This window comes from Neovison vison, chromosome 3 (assembly GCF_020171115.1).
Source record: "Neovison vison isolate M4711 chromosome 3, ASM_NN_V1, whole genome shotgun sequence".
In the NCBI taxonomy this organism is placed as follows: Eukaryota; Metazoa; Chordata; class Mammalia; order Carnivora; family Mustelidae; genus Neogale; species Neogale vison.
This window is the reverse complement of record NC_058093.1, coordinates 164,318,072-164,335,004: the sequence shown is the minus strand read 5'-3', so window position 1 is coordinate 164,335,004 and position 16,933 is coordinate 164,318,072. Positions and strand designations below refer to the sequence as shown.

Below are 16,933 nucleotides of genomic sequence, written 5' to 3'. Positions count from 1 at the left end.
ACAGAAGATGTCCCTGTCATTCATCTGAAGCAGTTAAGTGACCTGAATTTCAAACAGGACGGGCAGTGCTATACTAGGCAGAGGGTACATGAAACAGTGCTTTCTAGCGTGATAGCAAGGAAACCAATCTGCTTGGCAAAGAAGACTGACACAAGAAGCAGAAGTAAATAAATTGGATTCAAAGAAAGCTAAAAGAATGTCTAGGTGATCATCCTGAAATATTTATGAGCACCAAAACTAAACTTTCATCTGGAAATATAAGTAATTATTAAGATATTTGGCCCTTTGGAAGTATATATTCATTTTGTTTATGAAAATAAACAAAAATGTTGATGTCACCATGTGGGTCTTTACTTCTTTGTGAGCACACGCAGATTACCCATGAGCCTGGGACATAGACTCTTACAGTTCAGATTTGGCATTTCATCTCCTTATATTTTTAGCGACAAAAGACCACGTTAATTTCTTCTATTTCTATTGTCTGTATTTTCCTTCTCTTCAAATAACATTTCATTTTCCTATCACTAAGCTTCTCATTTCTGTGAAATGAGGGGCAGCTCTTAACTGATTTCTACGTATGATATCCATACAATCTTTTATGGGGAAGTTGTTATACTAAGAACCTCTTATGAGAATACAGTAATCCTTTCATTTATATTATGTGAGAATTTGACTTATCTTCTGAATTCTAATTTCTATAGTAACTTGCCTAGTACTTGGAACTTACTAGACTATTAACATTTGTGAAATACATGAGTAAACGTAAGTCCTTCTTTGACATCATAATCGTGCTCTTGAACCACTGCGCTTTCACTTCTGCTTCCATAGGAGCAGAAAATCATCCAGGGTTTTACAGTGGCGGCAACATTATTTCTCAGCTAATGTTTTCTGCATTCTTTAGTGGTTTTTTTTTTTCCTACCTGTATTGAAAGAACTTTTAACGTAGTTCTGTAGTTTTAATGTAGTCTCTGTGAGAGGTATCAAGAGGAAGAGAGGTTCGTACGCAAGTGGGTAAGCGATGATATTTTACAAGGACACTTACATTTAGTTTTTTTTTAGATATTGAAACATAAGTATTTTTGGCACATGGAAATAGTACTATTCAAGTGTTTGTTGGTGCATTTTTTTTAAAGATTTTATTTATTTATTTGACAGACAGAGATCACAAGTAGGCAGAGAGGCAGGCAGAGAGAGAGGAGGAAGCAGGCTCCCTGCTGAGCAGAGAGCCCGATGCGGGACTCGATCCCAGGACCCTGAGATCATGACCTGAGCCGAAGGCAGCGGCTTAAACCACTGAGCCACGAGGCATATGTTAACCTACTAGCACATGTATACAAACATACTAGTAAATATAGGGAGGTTGCTGTGTGTGGGTCTCAGCCTGCACATAACCAATCTTGTGGCTAGACTGGCCTTTGTGGTTCTTATATGACTGCAAGGTGTCCCAACTATCAGGAAACTCTGGGGGAAAAAAAGCTTTACTGTACTTACAAGTCCTGGAAATTACGTGGCACTTCTGGGGCCACACAGAGAGGATGTGGGGGTCAGGGAGAAAAAAAAGCAAGCCTGGGATACCGCTTTGATTGGGGTCAAGAGTGGGGGTTGAGGGTTTCTGGAGTCCAGTCTTCAGTGGTGAATTTAAAGCCTAAGAGTAGAAATTTAAAGAGCTTGGAAGTGAAAACACAAGCTGCCCCAGGGATCAGTTACTGAAATCAAGATCTCTAAAACAAAGGAGCCTGGGCTGGTAGGGCTACTGGGATGTGGTCTGAATCAATGTCTTGTCTGCTTAGTAACGTTTATTCCAGATAGGGATCTTTGAAGCAGATGCCTTTGCAATCAAAGCTTAAGTCAGGCAGGTACTTGCATTGCAAAACAAACAAACAAAACTGTTGGGGTATGATACATTACAATGATCCACATTCAAAAGTCATCTTCTGTGAGGAGTGTATGTTCAGAAGGATTTGGAAATGACTACTTTATGACATTTGAAGGACATTTCTTCACTAGATAAGTTCTAGAATTAACTAACCTTGGAGAAGGATTGTAAACCACAGCAAAAGATGTAGTCATTATTTGACCATTTCTTGGGAAATATGATACGTCCATTAAGAAAGGCTCAAACAGACCTACCTTGAACCCAATTGTTTTAGAAGGACTAAACCCTTTCAGGAAGTTCAAGCCATAATTATCTAAGTATATACTCCTGAAAACAATGGAGATCCTAGAGGATGCCACCGTGTCTTTGACCATTTGTCCTCTCCTAGTTTTCATTACTGATGCACTGGAGCTGACATTGGGTGGTCTCCAACAAATTGAGCAATCTGTGCAAATCTGTTTTGCTTTAAATTTTGATATGAAAGTAAACAAAGTTCACCCCAAGACTTCCTTAAAAATATATCCTCTATTTCTACAAAATTGCACTTACCTGTATCCATTGCAACCACAGAAACGTTGTATTGGTCGTTTTTTACAAATTTTGATTCTCTATCTAGTACTTTTATAGTTCTCAAGTCACCAGTGTGTTCATTAATTTCAAACCAGTTATCTTCATCTCCTATCTTCTTATACCTAATTTTAAAAAATCAAATGTAAATGCTCAAACCAAAGGCCGGACATAATCTCAAAACATATCATTTTGAAGAATACCTTACCTTAAGCCTTCACTACTGCGTGTATCAGGATCCAACGCTTTGTATCCCTGCAATTCTTGTCCAACTTGGAGGCCATCTTTACTCTGAATAACTTTCACTGGCGGTTGGCATTCAGGACCCTCATCGCTGTCTTTAATTTTAACAGTGACAGTTGTAGTGCACATAGTAGGAGTTTTTGAATTTGCTGCTTTAGTGAATTGTGCTTCATTAAGGACACCAACTTGCAAAACAACCTGGCGATTCACTTCATAGTTCAATGGCTGTTTAATAAACACACTTTAATCAGTCAATCTGTAATACTTAATACAGAAGACTTATAATTAGGATTCCAAATCTTAGCACAAAATGGAATATCATTTTTGTGCGTAAAATATTACCAAAAGCAGGTGCTAATATACTTTAAGACTAATGGTTGACTTCCTATAATGAGAAATGCTATCAAATGCAAAATTATTGACGATTTAACCAATTTCTCTTCTCACCTTTCTTCGGGAAGATCCTGCCTTTAGTTTTTTCATTACAAGTTTAAATATTAATAGAAATACAAAATAAGTGATAAACCCAAATTTATCAAGTGGGAGAATAGTGATAACTGAGACAACAGAAGTATAGAAAGAGTATAAGAAGTATATAAGATAATTAGACCACTGGGACATGAGATTTGGCTATAATGGAGCAGTTACTCTGAGTGTATGTGTAAAAATTATAGTGATACTATCTAGCAGCATCTTTTGGAAGCACATTATTTTTAGGGCTTTTTAAAAGAAATTATCATATTTGAGTTTATATAGCTCCTAATCAAAGTGTTCAGTCCTGAGCTGAATAAGAAGAAAGAATGTTGAAACAATGGTTAAACAATTAGAGACTAAAATCCATCAAAATAACATAAAAAGGAAAGCAAGAGAAAGAAATCTAGAACCCCCCCCCAAAATGATAAACGAACAAACAAAAAACTCCAGGAAAAAAAAAGAAAAAGAGAGTGAGAAAAAGAATAAGCAACATAATAATTAAGGGGCTTTTTCTAAAAATCATAGGAGGAAAGTACAACTTGTGTCTGTAGCTTTTAAGAAAATCCACTCTCCCTAAGATATTAATCAGGGAAAATATGTTAGAGGTTAGAAAAGGCAATGCATAGAAAGGCTCAGAAAGGAACCAATTATGTCCTTAGTCATCCACCCTGAATATGCCTGATTTCATCTGATTTCAGAAGCTAAGCAGGGTCAGCCCTGGTTAGAACCTGGAAGGGAGAAAGGAGCCAGATTTAGTTTATCATTCTGGGTGATACTAATTGCGACTCTATTTTTAAAATCCCAAAGTGCTGGCTACTTCAAATATAGGAGGATTAATGGCAATAGTTGCTAAATAGTTAATAAATAGTCTGTTATACAGCATAGAGAAGTAAAAGTATAATCTGAGCATGAAAGCAATTGAAAAGGCAAGAGGTTTGATGTCCAGTAGTGATTCTTCCATTTCTCTCTTTCTTGTGTTCCATAAAATTAAAGATCAAGTGGCTGCCTAAGACTCCTTCTAAGAACAATATTGATTACTCATACAATATTTCTTTGCCTGGGTTTTCTCCATCTATAGAACAATGTGTTTTGTGCCTGCAATGCCCATCTTCTAAAAAAAAAATTAGGGTAAAATAATAATAATTAAAAAAATTTAAGTAAACAAATTTAAATCATTTCAGCATTACATTGCAATTCTCTAGTCATATGTTTACAGAAATTACTATGGAGATATATAGTATATAGGACATAGATATGTAGAAATCAATGCCCAAGTGTACATTAGTATTTTTTAAAGTATTGCTTGATTGTTTTGTTGTTGTTTACCTTGACAACACACAAGACTGCTTCATTTGTATTGGGGTCTGTGCTAATTTTGAAGTTTCCATTTTCATTTCCCTGTAGGATCTTGTAGACAGCCTTTGAGTGAGGAGTGTTTGGCAAGTCCTGGTCGTGTACCGCCATTCGTAAAATCTCAACGTCAATTCTGTTTTCTTCTACTTCTGTAAAATACTAAAACAATTGCCTCTTGTTGTGATAAATTCATAGCTTTAACAACATGATTTTCTACTTTAAAATTTACATTTAAAGAAAAAGAAAATAAAGTAATATAGGAACATGTGAACATAAATTGGAAAGGACTTAAAAAATTCATGCATAGATTATTTCTTTCCTTACTAAACTGCTTTTTCAAATCTTACCCATTCTTCAAATATTAATTCATCTCTTAACTTCTAAATTTCTCTGAAATCACTCAAGCCCTCAGATTTTATCTATTCTGAATTGCCTCAATTCTTACAGTCTATGGCCCTGTTTATATCAACATAGTAAGCCTTCAATATTTATAGGTAATTATAACCTACACTGATTTCTTATTATTACTGGATGACTTGACATTTTTTCCTCTTCCCTCCAAAAATGAAATACAGTTACAGAAGCATATTATATTAAAAGATTAAAAAAGTAGTAAACCATAATCTTCTAGAAATGTAAAATAAATTCATAGAAGGATGATAAATCATTAGAGTACAATAGATCTTGATTCTAATCCCAGTTTTTCCTCCTCTTACATGGTCTATATGTATGAGATCGTAAGCAAGTTACTTAACTGACTTTTCATTTTCTCTAAACTATGGGATAAACCTATCTTTACAAGGTGTAGGGATTCATATAAAATATTATATGAATGTGCCTATCACTGGAGGTTTTCTTTTCTTTAACTTGTACTCTGGTACAGATTAATAAAAAAATTATTATTTATTAAAAGTTCAGGAAGGAAGAGCCATTTCCTGGAAGTATCTTCCTATATATGTTTCTTGTACTGTGTACTTCCTAAGGGAAAGTTCCCTCATACATGATGCCGGGAGAATCTGCGTATAGATAATGGGAGGTCCACACTGTATGTAGTGCTGTCCCAGCAAAGCAGAGGATATAAAGCTAGTCTCTTTTTCATCTTAGGAAGTTGAAATACAAAGGATACCAGAGAGAGAGACCTCTTTTCCTGCACTCTATAAAATAAACTTAAACCCAAGGCATCCAATAATAGAACTTGGCATCCAAGAGACTGGTGAATACATGAACAACATCGACAGCTAAGCAGCCCTTTGATAGCCAAGAGAGTAGTTTTTTCCTAGCATTTAGAAAAAACTGGTTCTTTAATTATTTTTTCAGAAATCATATTTTTTCATGTTATCTGTAAGTGGTCACTCTTAAAACCAAAATATGGAATCTCACAGAACTACCAAATTCCTTGTGTATTTTTTTGAAAAAGTGAAAGCACCTAGGTAAATGAATACAAAGAGATACTCACAGAAGTTTCTGTAAAATATGGTGGATTGTCATTTTCATCCTCAAGTGAAATAGTAATTGTTCCTGTATTAAATAAACCAAAAGGTTGGCCCCCCATATCTCGCACTTCCATTATTAACTTGTATGTATCACAATGCTGGAAAAAAAAAAAAAGTGAGAGAAAAAGGTACACTGATGAGCACATCTATTTCCTATAGCTAGTGATTCTCATTGCCATTGAATAGGCTCTCACTATTTTATGTTCTTTTTTTATTTTTTAAAGATATATAAATATAAATAAGAATAAGAGATTGGCTAGTCAGTACAATAGAAACCGGATGTGTCTACCATAAAATTTCAAAATTTAAAGCTATTTGCATCCGCACATCAAATCAGGTCAATGATCTTCATGAGAACTTGCCCAATACCTTGTGCTTTCCCCAAATCTCCTTAGACACGAAGGAGGTATCCAGAGAAGCCCAACCACAGGCTTTAGGGAAACAATCTGGGGAGGTGGCCAGACTTTTCTGGGAGTTCATTATGAGTATAAATATAGTTTAGTGAGTCTAAAATTAATTAATCAGTTCATTACTTCTCTATCCAGTAAAGGTGTAGTTGTGGTGATGACACCTGTATCCGGATGTATGGAGAAATGCTTTGGATGATCTGGGATTTGCTGTAAGATTTTGTATTTCAGACGAGTATGGAGAGTGTCTGGTTCATCAAGGTCTATGGCAGTCACTTGTCCCACTGAAGTTCCTGTTCAGAAAAATCCCATATTGTCAACAACTTAAAAGAGCCATAAAATTGAATTACAAACAAGGTATGGTTGTAGCGTATTCTCCCCAAAATGACAAGTATATTGATTTTACAAACAAGTGGAGTTTCTTAAGTGCTCTTCCAAACCCCAGGATCCCCTTAATTATGTGGGTATTCTGAATAACAGGGTTAATATTCCACATGTCTAAGAACACCCACCCCACCTTGATTAGCGTGGTCCTCCAATTCTTCCCTCCAACCCACCACCCGAGCTCACAGGTCATGTTTGGATGGAATCTTCTTTGCATGTCTCACTTCTTTTATGGGACAACTTGATAATGTTATGAGAGGAATAGCACAGCTTTGATTATGATAACAAAGAATTTATACCTTGATATTTCAATAAATCTGCTGAATTGTTAATATATGCAAATAATTATTAATATATGTAAGACAAACATTGTATAGCAACCTGCCTATCATTTGGACAAGATTTACAGTTCAGAAGAGTACAAGAAATGTTATTTTAGCAAATCAAGAATTATGAAAGAACAATGTTAAACATGCATGCAGACGCAATGATGAGAGAATGCAGGAGGCATTTCTTGTAACTTTTTTATTTTCAAAATAAAATGGATACTTTTGTGCCTAGGTCACAATCTTGGCTGTCTATAACATTAAACTGGTTTGCCGTTTTTTAAATTTGTTTGGAAAATATGCCAAGTAAAGTATGTATATATTGTTATAAGTCAGATAAACATTTCCATGAAATGATTTATTACTGGGTCTTTGAAAATGTCTTGAAACTTTGTAAAGATTCCAATTATTTATTGCTTTATGAATGCATCTGTGATGCCTATGTACATGGTCAAAATAGAAAATGTGTATAGCATTTGTCTGTAACACACATATATGCATTGTGGATTAATCTAACAAAGTTGGTAACTTCCCATATTAGCTGCCTTGTACTTACACATAGCAAAAATGAGCACAAAAAAGTTTGCCTTTGAAGAATTTATGATCTTCAAAGATTACAAGGTTTTATATAGAATATCTTTGACACTCCAGCATTGTTAAATGTTTTTGCATAATTGTGTTACAACATTACTGGGGATTTTAATCAAAGCAAAAATCTAGTTTTTTCCTGAGAGGTGAACTTACCAGTTCTACAATTTTCAGGCACACTGAAGATAGTCACTTTGTTTTCAAAATAGGGAGCGTTATCATTATCGTCTTCAACTTTGAACAGCAAGGGGAGTGGGTACTCCGGGGCATAACCGTCTGCTGTTGTGGCATAGGCGTAGAGCTGAAGAAGAGACAAGCACCGTCAGCTTGTTTGCAAATGACACATTATGCACAAAATTAAGTCTAGCAGTTGGGAAAAGACATAAGGTTTAAAAATCCATCCATGAAAGAATATGTAACTAAGAACTTGGGCGATGGAAGATACACTAGCACAGACAATGCTGCCATATGGCTTCAAACCTTGTGCAGTGTTCATGTGATTCTCCCGCCAAGGACCGTGCATTCCAGCTAAATGGAATTACTCTGTTCTCTGAATTAACCGCATACCCTTCCGCTTGTTAGATTGTATATAAATTTCCCCCAGTTATGCTAATAAAAAGTATTTTATTAGAGATTTAAAAAATAGGATTCCATTTATTTATGGATTTGCTTACATGTATAAATAGATATCAATGATCTTCAGAGATTCAATTATCAATTCTTTTCTCTGGTTACCTGCATGTTCTCATTTTTCTATCATAAACATATTTCTTGTGTAAAAAAAGTGCCAATAAAATCATATACAGGTTCCAAAGCCATCTCAAAATGGTATATGCTGGTTCCAAAGGCCAGGATTTAATGTCCTTTTCTTTCAAAGACCATCAGCTTATTTCTGTACTCTTCTTATGTGGTTTATGCATTATAAGTGTTCAATAAATAGTGTTTGAGTTAAACAGATTTTCTTTACTGACAGCACCAACTAAACATGCCCAAGGTGGATTCTGTATTAATTATTCACAGGTCAATTATTCACCGGTCAGTTATTCACTGGTCAATCTTCCTGATTTTCCTACTGTAACCATCTTCCAAAATGAACCAGGATTAAAATTCCAGGTATCTCCCTCCTCCTTGTCCTTCATTAGCCTTATCTGTCAGTTGCCAAGTTCTAGAGATGCTGGCATTTCCGTGTCTCTGCCACTCGTTATCTCTCTTTTATTCCTAATGCCATCACTCTCATGAGACTCCAAATGTATTCTACATGTTATCCTACCAACTTTCCTGCAATTTTCCTAACTGACCTTGTCCAATATCTGCAGCACTCAAGAGTCAGAGTCATTTCCACAAAGCACAATTGTAATCCTGATATTACCTAAATAGATTCTTCAGTGATCTCTGTTTCATCTACCAAAGTAACCACAGAATCCCCGCTCCTGTTAAAAGGCAACATTGCATCTTTACAGTTTATCTGGAAGGAAGAAGCTTCCACTCCAGTCTCTGGGATGGATGTTATTGAAATGACCATGTTCTTTCTGTTCCCTTATTTGCATTTCCCCAAACAACCCCCAGCTGGAGTTTGTCAGTTATAAAACTCGTATACTTTGATTTCCACCAGTCTGATCACTAGATCTTATTCCCAATAAATTCTGAATGCAGAGTGGAAACACAGCAGTATTCCCGCCCACCATCCCCACCAGCAGCACCGTGGTTGTCTTCACCACCGTCCTGTCTGGATGTCACACTATTCGGCCTTCCTATCCATCTCTTCCTTTCCCCTCAGATTTTGTATGAGTTTTTCTTTCTTTAAGCTGCTGCCATTTGAGATTTTTAGCTACAGAAAACTACAAAATTATCTTATGTCTCTATAAGATGACAATTGTCCTTAGGGATGAAGCCTGTGACATACCAAAGCACCCAACACAGTGCCTGAGTAGGTAATTCTTCAATAAATAGATTTTTCCATTCAATTCCATCCATCTTTCCTTTTTAGAAAGACAAACTTCCCTTTAGATGGGCCCTTTGGGGCACCTGGGTGGCTCAGTGGGTTCAAGCCTCTGCCTTCAGCTCAGGTCGTGATTCCGGGGTCCTGGGATCGAGCCCCGCATTGAGCTCTCTGCTCCACAGGGAGTCTGCTTCCCTTCCTCTCTCTCTCTGCCTGCCTCTCTGCCTACTTGTGATCTCTCTCTGTCAAATAAATAAATAAAATCTTAGAAAAAAAATTGGCCCTTTGCAAAAATTTATCATAAACATTCTTCACAGAATCACTTGTAATGAATTCTTCTACTTCATCACATTGGCATTAAAATATCTCCCTCTCTAACTTAAGTCCAATCTGCTGTAATTTACACAACTTCTTACTAGTGCTTCTCTTTATCAGAAATGAAGATCATCTAGTTCCCACCATACAATCACTTGTAGTTTGACATAATAGTGTTTCCTGATGTTTAATAACAAGTTAATATCATTATCTCACCTTCCATAGATTCAGGTGTGGTGATTTTGTTTCAGGTACTATTTCAGATACCAGGTTTTATATGCTTTTTGTTTGTTTGTTTGTTTGTTTTTACTAATAATGAACTAAGTATCTCCAAAATAAATCAAAATTCAAATCATTGTTCTCAGACGGTGATCTAAACTAGGAATATACCTAAACTTTAAAGCATAGCCTAGTTCCCTAGGAGAATCTATTTATGTCCCTGTAATAGAGAAACTAATTTAAATACTTTCTTATTTAGTCATTGAGGTAAACTCAATAATAGTACTGGTTTTACAGTAGAGTTCACATTCTTTTATACTGAAAGCAATAATCATACACTTGAATATTGCGATAAGAAGTATATAGAACATTATACTTTAAAATTAGTCATATTTTTAGCTGAGTTAGAAGAGTATTATTTAAACTTCTTGTGCATTTTTAATATATTGTTTCTCCCTTGAATTCTTCTGTAGTTTGAAGAATCTCATTTCTTTTAGCCCTTTTCCACTACAATTTGCTGAGTTGTCTTGTCTTTTCTTTTCCTTTTTTCCCTTTCTTTTCTTTTCTTTTTCTTTTTCTCTTTCTTTCTTTCTTTCTTTGGGAAGATGGAAACAGTTGCCAACAGGAGTGGGAACCTGAGTTTGACCTTGTAAAGAAAGATATCTAGTGTAGACAGGGCAAAGGTAGGAGGAGAGCAGTGGCACCAAAGCTGAGTGGGTACAGAATATGATTAGCAACATACATTTAAAGACAATGGGTGCGCCTGTGTGGCTGAAAAAGAAATGTATGTTGCAAGATAAAAGATTCTGGGAAAAAGACTACCTGAAACTAATTTTTCCCTGTGTATTTACAAAGATACAGATTCTCCTCAACACTCAAAGAGAAACACGTTTGTAACTGCTTTCTTTCATAGAATAGCCTGGAATTATTGAAGAAAATCCTCTACTTATACAAGAATTCTTTGAAAAGATTTGATAAAATGGACTTATACACATCCCTGAAAGGTTAGATGTATTTAATGGTTTAAGACAAACTCTTGAAACTGCAATAATGATGGGATTCATCCAGAAAAATACTTACAAGCCAAGATGAAACAATCTAACATGGGGCCAGAGGGAGAGTAGGAGCACAATGAGAATGTGTGTGGAATTAGACCTATGGCAGCCTGTGCCAATAATTAATGAAATCAAATTATTTCAGGTAACAATAATTGAGTAATACATAACATTTATATAGGTTAGATAAATGCAAAAAATTGGGAAATCCCATCAAAATCCTGTTTTTGAGGACAAAATCCTAGAGCATGTGTATTATTTTAAAATTTTTTTTAAAGAGCTGTATGGTTTTCATACTGATTTTACCAATATTTAATTTGTGTATTTAATGTTTGCAACAGCTCTGAGGTAGATAAGACAACTATTAGTAGCCTGTAAGGCAGAGAAGGAAACAGATTCTTGAAGGTCGTGACTCATCCAAGCCTAAAGGAAAAAGTGGCAGATAGTGAAGATCTACTAATTTCCAGAGTAATAAGCTTTCCAATGTAAAGCTAGTAAGTGAAATCAATTTGATACAAAAACAAAGATGTATTATTTTAATTTGCACCTCTATGTTGACAGAGAAGGCTACCATTCTACATTGCCTCAAGTGATTTCATGTTTCATCATGTTTATATCTGGCTGTTATACTTCCCTTTACAAATCTTACTAATTTTCAAGAGGTATTTCTTAATATCAGTTCAATCTTAACTATGATTTAATGGGAACTAAAGAAACATGGGCAATTCTGAAATAAAAATTATCCAGAAGCCCAACATTAAGAATAAATTCCAAACCGTTTTATTTCTTTTGTCCTTTAAAAGATGTTAAAAAATAGCAAAGTAACTTTTTAAAAAAAGTAATCTCTACATCCAACATTGGATGAACTCACAATCCTAAGATCAAGAGTCACATGCTCTACCAACTTGAGCCAGCCTGGCACACCAATGTAACTTACTTTTATTTTTTTTTAAGATTTACTTATTATGTATTTTAGAGATAGACAGCACAGGGATGAGGGACAGAAGGAGAGGGAGAGAGAATCTTAAGCCAATTCTGTGCAGAGCACAGAGCCCCAGGTGGGCACGGTCTCATGATCCTGAGATCACCACCCTGAGTTAGTCGCTTAACTGACTGTGCCAGCCAGGAACCACCCCCCCGCCTTTTTTTTTTTTTTTTTTAAAGATTTTATTTATTTATTTGACAGAGAGAGATCACAAGCAGGCTGAGAGGCAGGCAGAGAGAGAGGAGGAAGCAGGCTCCCTGCTGAGCAGAGAGCCCGATGCGGGCCTCGATCCCAGGACCCTGAGATCATGACCTGAGCCGAAGGCAGCGGCTTAACCCACTGAGCCACCCAGGCGCCCAACCCCGCCTTTTTTAAAAGATTTTATTTATTTATTTGACAGAGAGAGGTCACAAGTAGGCAGAGAGGCAGGCAGAGAGAGACAGAGACAGAGACAGAGGAAGCAGGCTCCCCGCTGAGCAGAGAGCCCGATGTGAGACTCCATCCCAGGACCCTGACATCATGACCTGAGCTGAAGGAAGAGGCTTAACCCACTGAGCCACCCAGGTGTCCGGAACCACCCCCTTTTTATAAATAAAACTATTCTCTCTTTCTGTTCTCTGGCAACAATCCAGTGAGAAGCAGCTGAAGACTTCAAAAATTCAAAAACAGGGTGTTATCAGCAGAATAAGAAGTGAAATGTACATTGCAGCATACAGAGAAGGCAGCTTATTATTTCTCCTTAGGAGTGACTACTAGTGTTGGATCTTTTCTCCTTATAATGGATCTATAAAAGGGGCAGAGGGACTGGGTGGCTCAGCTGATTAAGCATCCACCTTCAGCTCAGGTCATGATCCCAGGGGCCTGGGATTGAGTCCTGCATCAGGCTCCTTGCTCAGAAGGGAGTATGCTGCTCCCTCTACCTGCCGCTCCCCCTGCTTGCGCTCTCCCTACCTTTCTTTCTGACAAATAAATAAAATCTTTAAAAAGGGGAAGTTCAGATAATTTACATATTCACATGCACACATACCTATATGTATATATTTTTCAACTTCATATGGTTTCTTGATCAAAATGTTTGCAATGATGCTTAGCATACCTCACCTATTAGAATCTATGTAAGCTATTTTTTTTTTCTTTTTAGGTTTATTTGACAAAGAAAGAGAGGGTGCACAAGCAGGGAGAATGGGAGGGGGGGAGTGGGAGAGGGAGAAGCGGGCTCCCCATTGAGAAGGGAGCCTGATGTGGGGCTTGATCCCAAGAGCTTGGGATCATGACCCAAGCTGAAGACAGAAGCCCAACCGACTGAGCCACCCAAGTGCCCCGGTAAGCTATTTCTATTTCTTAAAGTAATAATTTGATATTATTGTGAATAAAGTATGTTTATTCAGAGAATTTAGGTGGAAACATAAAATTATAAGGAAAAGATGTCATTCTAATCCAAACATTTAATTTAATTATGAAATCCCTAAAGTGGGACATTTATGTTCTAAAAATTTCACCACCTTATCCGGTGCTTTGACATCCTTAGGACAGGGTCTCCACCCGCCCCCCCAACCCTAGTCGTTCACTTCTTTCATGGCTGCCTTTGTGTGGTTACCAGTTCCTGCTTATCTTTTCTTTTTTCTTTTTTTTTTAAATATTTTTATTTATTTATTTGACAGAGAGCGAGAGGGAACAGAAGCAGATGGAGTGGGAGAGGGAGAAGCAGACTTCCGGCTGAGCAGGAAGCCTGATTTGGGGCTCGATCGCAGGACGCTGGGATCATGACCCGAGCTGAAGGCAGACGCTTAAGGACTGAGCCACCCAGTTGCCCCCCTGCTTATCTTTTGGATATCTGCTAAGATGTTAATTTCTGGACTACCCAAGTATGAGATAACTTTCCTTTCTATGGACTCATTTAACAAAGAGTCCTTCAGTTATACTCACTTCTAATTCAAGAATCCAAGCACTTAAATAATTTAACTCACCATCTCCCTAAAACTCACTGTGAATTTCTTCTGTATGTCAGGTTAGACCTCAGAACACTGAGGAGATATGTGAAGTTTGAAACAGAAAAAATAAAGGATTTAATTTTCTGAAGAGCTGAATTTTACTTTGGGTCAAATTAGATAAAATAAGAGAAATTGATAACTTATTCTGGTTACTAAAGAAATAAAATGATATCCAAGGCTCTCATGGCTGAAGGACAGTCAGAGAGAAAAAAAGAAAAGAAGCACAATATTATTCAAGAGGTGAAAACAGTGAACCTCAGTTTTATGATATGTTTAGAATTATGTTGGGTGACTTTAAATTTTCAGTTGCTGGGGCCCATCCCAGAACAATTAAATCAGAATTTCTGGGAAATGACCTAAGCATCAGTATTTTTAAAAAAGTTCTCATGTGATTTATAATGTACAGTCAGGTGGAGAATAATTGAACCTGTTATTATAGGGAACTACAAACTCAAGAAAATTCAGCACTGTTGTCCCAGGGTTCTACAAATCAAAGCCTGTCCTTTAAAATCTGTCATTTTATTTTATAGAGCTTTTCTCCCCTTATTATATCCATTATCTTTCTTCACCAATTGTGCTAATAGAAATGTTAAGTTTACATCATACTATAATGATATTTAAAATACTAAATCAAATGATTAATTTTTCTAATATGTAAATAAGCTGTATTAAAATTACAGAAACTGGGGGTGCCTGGGTGGCTCAGTGGGTTAAGCCTCTACCTTCGGCTCAGGTCATGATCTCAGGGTCCTGGGATCGAGCCCCGCATCTGGCTCTCTGCTCAGCGGTGAGCCTGCTTCCGCCTCTCTCTGCCTGCCTCTCTGCCTAGTTGTGATCTCTCTCTCGCTCTCTGTCAAATAAATAAGATTAAAAAAAAAAAAACTATGCTTTAAAATTACAGAAACTGTAACTGAAAAAATAATTCTCAATAAACCAATAATCTTACTGGAAACTGTTCATACTGCTCACGATCTATGCTTCGCGTACAAAAGATGTCCCCTGTGTCCTTATCTATGTAGAATAAATTGAAGGGCTCTTTGTCCACTCCTGGTCCACTTATGGAGTAAAAGATGGTGTAGTTCTGTGCAGCATCAGACTGGACCTGTAACATAAGTGACAATCTAGTAAAATAATGAATATGCTATGGTAATACCTTCAACCTGATCTGTTGTGATGCTTTAACTATTATCACTTGCTCTCTTTTTTATTCACCTATTCTTTCCTTCCCCTGCTTCTTTATGCATCATCCCATATTTTTCAAGCTCTTATTCATACTCAGCAACATGCAAAGCCACAAACTGGATCATCTATATGATCCTAAATTTTTTTGAATTCTCTGCATATTTATGGAAAATCTTGGAGATGAACATACCTTCACAATTTCTAGTCACTTAATCCTTATTCCTATGTAAAATATAGTAACAATTTCAGTGGTTTTGAGTTATTTGAAGTGGAAACTTTTCTGATTTAAAAAATTAAAAATAACGCACCCTGAATACTGTTTTTCTGAAAATAAATAAATTGGAAAAAAAAATAAAATAACGCACCCTCCCACCCACCATTAAGACCTAATTTCAAAGCTGGCCTATTATTACACTCCAGGTAGCTGGCAGTGACATCTCCTTTTTGGTAAACAAAAATACCGGTCTTTTTTTGTGAGGGTAAGTGTGAATTAAGGGGACAATTGAATTATGCAAAATCTATAGGCATGTCCTCTGAGCAAAGAAGAGTGAAGTATGGTGGACTATTCAGGAGAATCTGGATATAGATTTAGAAGCATCAGAAACTCAAAATATGAAACTTGTTTGTAAATGCAGAATAGGATTTCTAGAGGAAAGTGACAAAATACACTGATTTTTTTTTTTTTTTTAAGTTCTGGTGAATGGGTGATCCTTATTAGTACAAACAGGTAAAAGCCCTGAAAGTTTTAAAAGTAAACAAGCTATACTATATAAAGTCAAATGAGGTAAAACGTACCTGCTGAACATGTTGTGGAAATGGACCTAATGAGTTCTCCATCAGCGAACAGGGAATAGGGGCCCATCGTCTCTTGCTGCGTTTGAGAACTGTGTCTCTGGTGTGCCTCTTCTTCGGAACCTGCATGTGATGAGAGTTGAAGAAATAGAGCCCAGCCTCTTATCAGGAATTGTGATTTTCACATGTACACCAACGTGAAGAAAATAAGTAGGGGTTGCACATAATAATATCACAGGTAATACCCAAACTGTTTGTGTTTTTTATTAAGATACACACACACACACAAGAACCAGTTTCATTCTGTTTAACCAGTTAATCAACCAGAGATTTGTAGGGCATTGCTGAAAGATGCCATCTCGAGAAGTATTAGCCTCCTAAACAGAAATTATCTGTTAACAAATATCTAAAAACTGATTTTATTCCACTTGGTGTGGTACAACCAATATTTGCCAAAATACTGGCTACAGCGTTTGTAGAACTATGCAAAGACAGAGGTCAGTGTTTGTTCAAGTATATTTTATTTTATGTGTTGTGGAAACTATAAAATGAAAATATGAAATAATGTTTTATAACATTCCTCCTATATTTGTAATATGTGTTATGCATGTTAAAATGCAAGCACATTCTAAATTTGGTAAAGAATTCTTATAATCAAAAAGAATACAGCTGGGAAGTCTCTCACAAATTAAATTACTTATTCATAAGTTATTCCACAAGACTTACTTCAGGGTGCAGACTTTG

The 16,933-nt window shown here is 36.4% G+C and overlaps 1 protein-coding gene across 2 annotated transcripts in view; it reads right to left on the bottom strand.

The window, feature by feature from the left end:
* DSC1 (desmocollin 1) overlaps positions 1-16,933 on the bottom strand; it is a 33,247-nt gene that overhangs the window by 10,556 nt on the left and 5,758 nt on the right. For both annotated transcript variants that reach the window (XM_044243225.1, XM_044243224.1), the window contains exons 4-11: positions 16,193-16,312; positions 15,162-15,317; positions 7,868-8,012; positions 6,540-6,706; positions 5,970-6,104; positions 4,487-4,672; positions 2,652-2,911; positions 2,426-2,568 (exon numbers count right to left, since the gene is read on the bottom strand). In XM_044243225.1, coding sequence (XP_044099160.1) covers positions 2,426-2,568; positions 2,652-2,911; positions 4,487-4,672; positions 5,970-6,104; positions 6,540-6,706; positions 7,868-8,012; positions 15,162-15,317; positions 16,193-16,312 — 1,312 coding nt within the window. The remainder of the gene's footprint in view (positions 1-2,425; positions 2,569-2,651; positions 2,912-4,486; positions 4,673-5,969; positions 6,105-6,539; positions 6,707-7,867; positions 8,013-15,161; positions 15,318-16,192; positions 16,313-16,933) is intronic.